General features: G+C 34.6%; 1 protein-coding gene across 1 annotated transcript; it reads right to left on the minus strand.

Moving 5' to 3' along the window:
* Nucleotides 1-89: 89 nt before the first annotated feature.
* Nucleotides 90-2,659, minus strand: LOC127750623 (uncharacterized). The gene is made up of 3 exons (XM_052272733.1): nt 1,570-2,659; nt 349-1,454; nt 90-278 (listed from the first exon to the last, which is right to left on the minus strand). The coding sequence occupies exons 1-3, from the start codon at nt 2,657-2,659 to the stop codon at nt 90-92; spliced, it is 2,385 nt and encodes a 794-aa protein (XP_052128693.1).
* Between the last annotated feature and the right edge of the window lie 7,208 nt (nt 2,660-9,867).

Below are 9,867 nucleotides of genomic sequence, written 5' to 3' on the forward strand. Positions count from 1 at the left end.
ATCAAAGATAAATATTTGGTTCCATGCCATATTTTGTACTTTTTGACTAGAATAAATCAATTATCCACAAATCATTTCACGTTCATCATTTAAAATACACACTTAGTGCTAATATATTGCAAAAAATCATTTCTCAACATGAGATTGGCTGAATTTAATTTACTAATTCGTGCAAACGAAAATGGGTAGAACAATATGCTCTTCAGCGACTTCACTCTTGACATGGCAACATAGGTCAATCCAAGAGCAAATTCTTTCTCACCAATGTGGACAACGGCCTAAAAAAAACAAAGAAAAATGAATAATAATCCTCCAAAACAAACTTTGCATTAAAACCATAATATATACCTTTGGCAAAGTGAGTCCTTGTGATTTGTGAATAGAACATGCATAGCTCAATGCAATTGGAAATTGAATGCGCGAAAGTGATTCATTATGTTGATTAGTCCAACTGCTGAACATGGTAGGCACCGGCACTATATTTGAACCTGGTATTATTGATGGGCCAGTATATGTATCAAATTCACACAATAAAACTGTGGGATGATTAATGGAAACTTCAGTGTTCACATTATACAATATATCAACAATTTTACCCATAGCACCATTCACTAAACCTTTAGCCAACCACAGATTTGTTCTTAACATAATATTGCAACCCTTAGCTAAATATAAATTCTGTTCAAGTCCTTGAGCTTCATCAGTTGTAGCTTTTTTAGCTTTAACACAATTTGTTCTGGCTTCAACTTTCAAAACTGGAACTACATGATTGTTTGAATCCTTCAATTGACCTAATTTCGATATATTGAAATTTCGCACCTCTTCTTTGGTTGCAAATAAATGCAGTGCATCTTTGAAAGCATCATCCTCAAATGTAACTCCCTTCATTCTGGTCTTCAAAACTTCAAAATCTTCCTTCGTCACACCACCTTCACTAATATTAGTCAGTATATTCAAAAATTGATTGTCAGTTTGCCGATGAATTTTATTCAATACAATACATGATTGAATATTTCTCATTGCATTGTAACCACATTGGGATAATGCACACTTTTGATTATAACTGTAAATTGGTCGATCCTTTACTGGCGGCAATTGTTTTATATCACCAAAAAAATATGTATATAAACCACCAAAATCTTCATCATAATTACCAGTTGCTTCCTTACAACGCCTATTAATCATACCCATCATTCTACTACCAATCATAGAATATTCATCTAAAATTAAAAATTTCACATTTTCAAATTCATTGGTCAACTTCCTCGCCTGTTCACCCATTAATGGTTTGAAGTTTTTACTTTCTCTTGGGATGCGAAAGATGGAGTGCACTGTTTTGCCTTTTATCAATAGAGCAGATACGCCTGTAGGAGTACCCAATACATAAGACTGCTTTCCAAATTTCTGGGTCAATACTTTGGTAATCTCTGCAATTACCAAACTCTTTCCAGTTCCTATCAAATAACAAAAAAAACACTATTACAAACAATAAAACTCAAATTAAACAAACACACATAACTTCTATCTATTGCAAATTTCATTATTAATATACTAAATATAACTACTAACCGGCTTTGCCTTGCACTATACATGTCTTAATAGTATCAGCACATATGTCACTACTCTGATTGCATTCAATGGATTCAATTTGCTTCATAACTAATTGCAATACTTTCTGCTGATCACAACTGAGAGTGACATTCAAATTAGTTGCAAACATACTATCATCTACTTCAACATTACTTTCAGATTTTTTCTTTTCTTCTCTTATAAAATTCTGAAATTCTTCTATGGTTCCATATTGTTTGTACAACTCAAATGAATCCATCCATGGATAATTTAAATCTACATGCCTCTTTCCTAATTCAACTTTGTCAATTCTACCACAACCCATACTGGAACATACCATCCATTCTTCATTGGTCTCATTTTCCAATTCGCCTTCATAAAAATTACTAACAAATTCATCAATATCTTCCTCTTCTTCTTCAACACCATTATCACATATTACATTTTCTAATAAATCAGTAATTCCAGGAACATTACTCAAACCATGTCTATTATAGACATCACTCCAAGTTTCATTCTCATCCCTTAAATTATCTTCATTTCGCCATGGAACATGTAAAAATACTTGTTGTTCGAAATACTTATCATTATCATCATCTTTCTTCAAATTAACAACAGGAAAAACTCGAACTATATTTTCTGCATTCTGTGGTAGCAATTTCCACTTTAAAGCATTATATTTCTTAGCAGCATCCCATAATGACACATTTTCCATAAATGCAGGTCGATCTATGTATTTTTCAATAAATGATTTGCCACTTGCACAATCACTTTCATCTGATATTTCATTTAACAGTGGACACCATCGTTTATTATTGAAATTAACAATAACAAATGCTCTCTTACCACTAGAATGCAATTTCAATCCCAATAAAATATGACTTACTTCCTGAGCACATATGTCACGTTCAACACAAGCTTTAATAAAAAAACGTTGAATGGCACGCACACATTTGCTATCATCATTCATCGTATCCAAAATTCCTTTCATCAAATCAGATAAAGAAATTGATGACACTTCTGACTTGGAAATATATTTTGCTAAATATGCCAATAATCTCTTTTTACTGATAACAGGTGCGATGTCCATATTAGCCCGCCACAACTGAATTATAAATTGATTGTATTTATTCAACCTGTCATCATTTCTTGAATTCAATTTCCCCATCTTCCTTTGCAATACACTTTGGTTCATTATTCAAATCCAAAATGGGGAATCCAAATCTGCACTTACTTTCCTTACTCTTTTTGTTGTATTTAATACAATACTCAGTTGAACACCTGGTATGTCTTTGAACTGTGTTCAAAAGCTGGGCAAGATCTGTCTGAAAATCGGTAACATTCGCATATAGTTTTCTGCAGGGATGATCATCGTCTCTCTCTGAATGCGTGTCTGGATTGATTGCTGATATAAGATCCTTAAAATAATCTACAATCACATCCAATTCTTCTTGTGTAGCATTCTCAATGTTATCACAATTGGGTGCATTTTCAAACCAAAAAACCCCATGTAAATGTGCCGAACCACGATGTTGATATTCAATGCGATACCAATAATCAATTACTTTGTACTTCTTCATCATTACCTACAAAACATAAACAGATTACATAAAGATAATGACACTTGTTATATCAACAACATAATAATTATATTGAACAAATCATTACTTACATGCTTCAAAAATGCATTTACTCTCATTGCAAAAAATTCATCAACAATTTGTGGATTATCTCTCAACAATTTATGTCTTTCATATTCTCTCAAATCAGATAAATCCTCCTTCCCAGTGAGTAATCTATACAAATCATTCCAATGTAAGTCGGCAGCACTCAAAGTTAAAAAAATTGTTGGCATATGTAACTGGTTGACCATATCACGCAATTCTCCAGCTCGTTGATGCCAATACGCCTTAGTTCCTCTTAAATTTTTGCCATGAAACATAATTTTCTTCAAAATATTTGGATTATTGTTCAAGATTTCTTTCAATTGATCGACTGTCATATGTTTAAATTCCTCATTTTGTTTCACATATACATTTCCATCAGTTAATGCAGTCCAACGCATCCATGAATTATAAGCAAAAAAACGAAACGTTTTATGCTTGGAAAATCGTTCATCCCGATAACGCAATAAATGTCTAAAATAATTAGATGCACTCACTTCCTTTTCATGCCAATCCCTCAAATCAGCTTTACCAGAACAAAACAATGTGGGAAAAGCACAAGCAATGTAACCTGGTGTGCTATACTCATCTATGGGTTGAGGTTCCAATGAAGGCCATTTCAGGTAATTCTTTATCTGTTGATCCTGATGTGGAAACACAACATCAGAAACAACTGTGCGATATTCATCATTAACAATGCATTCGTCCACATTTGCATCAACATCAGCAGTGATTTGATTAATTTCAATTTCATGATTATCCAAATATGATTGAATTTCATTGGACACATTGCTATCTTCAGGTAATAAATTTAAGTTATCTTCATTAATCAATATATCTTGATAAAACTTGTTATTCTGCTTCAACCACAGTAATGCCGCTCTGACTTTATCAGCTCTCACATTGAAATCATGATACGTGTTATCTTCACCTTCCTTCCTCACAATGATTACTGAATTTAATTCTGTAATCTTCATAGGCAATTCATTAACAAAATTATCAATTTTCTGAGAAAAATTAATAACATTCTTCCGATACCCATACTGCCCATTTCTGGTTAACATATATACTGAAATGAGTGGATGAACTCTGGCAATAAGACGTTCTTCAATAAAAGTTAAATCTTGCAATTGTACAGGCACATCTCCAGGATCCATATTATTTAAACCACAATACTCCCAACACTTATCTCTATGTAGACATTTAGTTTCATCATCTCCCTTCACTAAAAATTTCTCTTTGCAAGATTCACAATGATTCCACTTCAAATTCTTCATTTCTTCTTCAAAATCAATTGCTGCCTTCTTTGTTACATCAAAACATAAAGACTCATAATTATTTTCAATCCACCTTCTTAGATTCAAGCGATATTGTTCCATGCTCTCTTCAGACAAACTGTTGTCATGACACATGGGAACTGCATTTGACATTAACTTATTTACATTCTGGTAATTGAAAAACTTATCTTCAAAATGATCCTTACATACGAAAAACTTTTCATTGACACACTTTGGATCACATAACAATAAGTTCTCATTACCAACATTCTTCAACCAAACCAAAAACCTGTAAACACAATGATTCGCATAATTATTCCAATTTCAAGTACACCGTACACAACTTGTAAACAAAATTCCTGACTTTGATACAACTAATAAATCAACCATAACAAAACACACCTGTCCAATTTTGTCTGATCTAGTTGCATAACACCATTAACTTTCCTAATCACATTAGGAAATCTAAACATTACTGAATTCCTATTGCTTCCATGACATGAAGTGTAACAACACTTTTGCAATTTACTATAAGAAGGAATTGATTCCAAAATATTAACATTTTCTTCCAATTCATTAACAAGAACAGGCGGCAGATCCTAAAACAAAACTATGTTAAACACATAATACATTATATGCAAACAAGACATTACCAATGTTTTCCTTACATCTTGACTTGCCACATTCTTCTCTTCATCTTCATCAAATTCTGCTATTTTATTTGACAAAATGTGAGAAATCTTCCAAGCCATATCATATTTGTGCATCACTTCTTCACTTAAAGACTCATACTGAAAATGAGTTGGAATGGCATTAACTTTCAATATCGAGATATTACGTTTGTAAAATGAATCTCTTGAAAAATGCTCTTCACATACAAAAACTTTTTCAAATAATTTTGTTGGATTGCAATTCAATAATGCAGGATTACCACATTTCCGAAGCCATTCCCTGCATCTACATAGTACAATTAGAATACCACAACAACAGATAACAAAAACAATTTAATACAAACAAATGAACTTACTTCTGCACCGCCCGCGTATTAATACCCACACCATCTTTCTTAAATAAATTTGGAAATGAATATAATCTTTCATAAATGTTTGTACATCCTCGCACACAACATTTCTTAACAATATCAGTACTGTTAACATTTACAACATTTCCATGAAATATCGCATTATCACTATTTACTTCCATTACTTCAGTTACTACATCAGTACCCAAATGATCATCATTTATTTCCATTACTTCATTTACTACATCAATACCCAACTGCTCATCCTGTAAATATATTAATCACATAATTGATGTTAAGTTATCAACACACAACATAAACATTAATCACACACACACAATTTACCTCAGTAATATCAATAATATTCTTCTCCATATATTCAACAAATGAATCCTCATTAAACGAACAAATGTTCCATCCACTATCATAAGCACTCATGGCTTCTTCGCTTACGGGGTTACAATTGAAAACAGTTGGCATAGCACACTTCTTTAAACAATCCATGTTTTTAGAATTGAATTGATCAACGCCAAAATGATTGGCACACATATAAAAGTTATTGTGCACATTACCAGGATTTACATTTAATAATCTTAAATTTCCAGACAATCTAATCCATTCTCTCAACCTGAAACAAATAAAATTATGCACATACAATTATTACACTTTAATAAGTAAATCGTAACTTCATTGCACAACTATATATACTAACCGTTCAAGACCAGCCTTATTCAAAACCTTCTTCCCATTCATTTTCCTAAAAATATAAGGAAATGGATACAATTTCCCACAAACATTGGAGGACTGACAATTCACTACTGAACAAACTCTTGTTACTAATGAATTCCCTACCTACAATTAAAATACAAATTAAAAACTCATAATCAAAATCAATTAATTTGAAACAATGTACAAACCAATACTTACATGCGTTGGCTTGTCATTAAATTGTGATTCCCATCGGCTAACCTTAGGAAAATCTTGAGAACCCACTCGAACCTCAACAATATCAGAAACAACACCCAGTTGCATTTCATACGATTCATTTTGAAAACTTTCAATTTCACAAATTGCATCTCCAATAGAAATGTGGACAATAGAAGTGTGAACAATAGAACTTATTGCGCCAGCCATAATCAACAATAACTTCCAAAAACACATCTCCATATTATACAATGTTCACATCGACCTTACAACATATTCATGAATAAAACAAACATTATCCTTAACCTGTAACCAATAAATAAAATAAACTATAACTTAACAACACTCCATAAAGAAACAAATCATAACCCACAAAATATAATAACAAACCTTAACTAAATTGCTGCAAACCTTCTTATCTGCTTTGATTTATTTACCATCAACGTTCTAAAACAAACTAATCACTTTCATTTTAAAAAGGTGCCCTCCTCCATGATCAAACTTTAAAACCAATAATCTATTTCCATGTTTCACAACTACTCTTGACAAATGATAAAATGACTGATGAACTAACTCCAGAACAACGGTTAGGATTTTGAATCGACCACGTGAAAACACACAAGACCGCCGACATAACGACGTGCACCAACCACATAACGAAAAAGTAAATCACAATCGTATAATAAAAAAAGGTTACCTGCGTGCATGTATTTCAAATTCAACATAAAACTACACGAATATAATAAAAGAATGCACATTTAACACTTTAAACATCAAACATGATTACGTGACTACCCAAACATAAAACAAACGGAGTTGTCTCATTTTTTCTTTCAAATTCAATGTTAGGTTGGCAGCAACCTGTTTACCAAACTTTTCAGCTCTACATGGTGGCTTCGTTCTCTCGTGAAGTATAGTACCTTACAGTATAGTTTATTTTGGTTTTCACTCAGCCAATCAAGTCATAATAATTTGCAATCAAATCAGCAAATCTCTAGCTTTGTGTGCCACCACCCCTTGCTCTACCGTGACAATCTCGTGTTTGAATTTTGTCTGCTACCAACCTTCCGGTCCGAAAGTGACGAATGTCAGTGTATGCATGTAGAATCAAGATACAGCTCTGAAAATGATTTTCGTGGGCTCTGTGTACCTTTAAATTCCACCTTGTACACATTTACAAGCCTTTAAACGTCATCTCAAATTTTTGACCTCGATTTACATACCGCCAATTTTTACGTAGCTAGGTTGACAGCAGGTCAGAAACTAGTCAAGTCTACAACTAAATCAACCTTTTTAAAATTGGTGTCTGACATTTAAATTGTTCTGAGCTCAAAAATAACACTTAATATTGTCTTATGAGTGCTCCTGTTCACATTTTATATTTTTCCGGTCTTACAAGTAGTACTAGTGCACATCCTTTAGTACGTCACTTGACCAGCTGGCAAGTCAGCCTAACTACTTTAAAGGTCCGATATCGTTTTCATCGTCTTCTTCACGTTTTTCTGATTCTAACAATACCAAGCTTGACTCCAACAGATGCGCTCTAACATTAGATAGGTTATTGGGGCTCTGGAGCGCGAGCGGGTGCTCTGGAAAACATTTAAATGTTTGTCGTGGTCCGTAGCAGCCATCTTCGAACTTCTTCTTGTTCTTCTAACCGCCAAAATTACTCATTCCCTATGGAATTCCTGGTAATTTCCAGATGGATCTCGGTTTTCGATATGGAATCTCGTTTCCACAATGGAATTTGGTATGGAATAATTTTCCGGTATGGATTTATGAAATTCCACTATGGAACTTGATCTGGAATATTTTTCACTGTGGATTTGTGATATTTCACTATGGAATTTTGTTGTGGGTTATTTTACTCTATGGATAACTGATTTTCCATTATGAAATATTTTTCATTATGGTCGGCTGCATCTTTTTGACCATGGATTTGCAAATTAAATCATAACTTTTTAACTAAGTGTAACACAGGAATTCTGACTGAAGGCTGGACTTTCGTAACAAGTTGTCGAATCGAAAATCTGGTCGCATATTTGGCGTTTTTAGCGGAAGTTTACATAGGCACGGTGTCCTTTGGCGTAAACAAGCAGCTTGGTGATTGAAGATTGTCCTCGCTGGTTTCACAATCCAGATGGATTTCACTATCCATATGAATTTATGTCACACATGGAAAATTTTCCACAGCGGAAATACTCATAGTACAAAATTCCACTCTGGAAAGTGTTCCAAATTACATCTGGAATATAATCCATATGGAAATTCAACAAAATCCAGACAGGCATTTTCCATACTAGAAATCCATATGGAATTGAGAGCTGGGATTTTAGTGGTTGTACATTACTACTGTCCATCAACGGGATGTTTGTTATCAATGAGTTTAGGCACTTTGCAATGATGGTGATTAGCTTTAAGTATACCATATCATGACATGACCTGGCGATATTAAAATATTGAAAAGAGGGGAAAAAAAAACTGTTAGTAATTTTACTGATTTAGTCGCCCCAATGCAACAAACGCCGTTCGTAAAAGATCGTTTTGAAAACGTCCGATCTACAATCGTATTTTTAAAGAACATCCGATCTTCAAAGTGCTAATTTCCGCGTGCAAGGAGGCCGCAGCGAGCCGAGCCACCGGGCCTCGCCTGCGCGGGTGCCGATCCGGGGAAAGGGCCGGGCTGGCGGCGCCCGCCCAGGTAGCGAGGTCCGGGGGCAGCTGCGCGCGACGCCGCCGCCGTCACGTTTGACGCCCCTGGCGAACCCCCTAAATGAGTTGTGTTCAATTTGAACAAGAGAGTCAGTTAGCCTGCACCTTGCCGAGTCCGTCGGTACCCTCATTAGAACTGCTCTGCAGATGGAAGACTACAGAGTTGTACACAACTTTGGTCTTCTGTGACCCCCCTGCCTTTCCTTCTGTATTTCCTCTGCTTCCTCTTCGGCAGGTCAGAACTAAACTCATGAGAGAAATTATATCAAAAGATATCAAAAGTCACAGTAGCGATACAAAAGAATGATTACTGGTATGCTATAAGATAACTGGATTGAACATGTACTGTACTCGAACACAACGAAGATGGTAAATAAATGCAAGCGAAAAGAAAACGCGGAAAGAGCAATCTGCACTGGCTGACTATACCATGGACAAATCGATGGACAGCCTCAGACGCACAGTGCAGAGAGCAGCTGAGAATGCATGCAAGCCAGTCGGTTAGAGGAAGGGTGAATGCAATCTGGCCTCGATTTAATTAGAGGACAGTACGTGTCCAAACAGTACAAAGATTTAGATTTAAATATTCACTCAAAGCTGAAAACAGTAACTTTAGGTGTGAACTTTAAATTTTTTATTTGGAAATTAAAACGAGCTAACTCAGGAGATATGAATGCTTTACGGACATTTGTCACTGGTA

The sequence above is a fragment of the Frankliniella occidentalis genome, unplaced genomic scaffold, assembly GCF_000697945.3.
Source record: "Frankliniella occidentalis isolate FOCC.00 unplaced genomic scaffold, Focc_3.1 Scaffold222, whole genome shotgun sequence".
In the NCBI taxonomy this organism is placed as follows: domain Eukaryota; kingdom Metazoa; phylum Arthropoda; class Insecta; order Thysanoptera; family Thripidae; genus Frankliniella; species Frankliniella occidentalis.

Bases quoted from the DNA above. Each gene is read 5' to 3' on its own strand.
- LOC127750623 (XM_052272733.1), bottom strand. From the start codon at position 2,659: ATGGACATCGCACCTGTTATCAGTAAAAAGAGATTATTGGCATATTTA. The intron at 1,455-1,569 runs GTTAGTAGTTAT...GTTATTTGATAG, and splicing joins TATAGTGCAAGGCAAAGCCG to GAACTGGAAAGAGTTTGGTA. The intron at 279-348 runs GTATATATTATG...TGTTTTTTTTAG, and splicing joins AAGGACTCACTTTGCCAAAG to GCCGTTGTCCACATTGGTGA.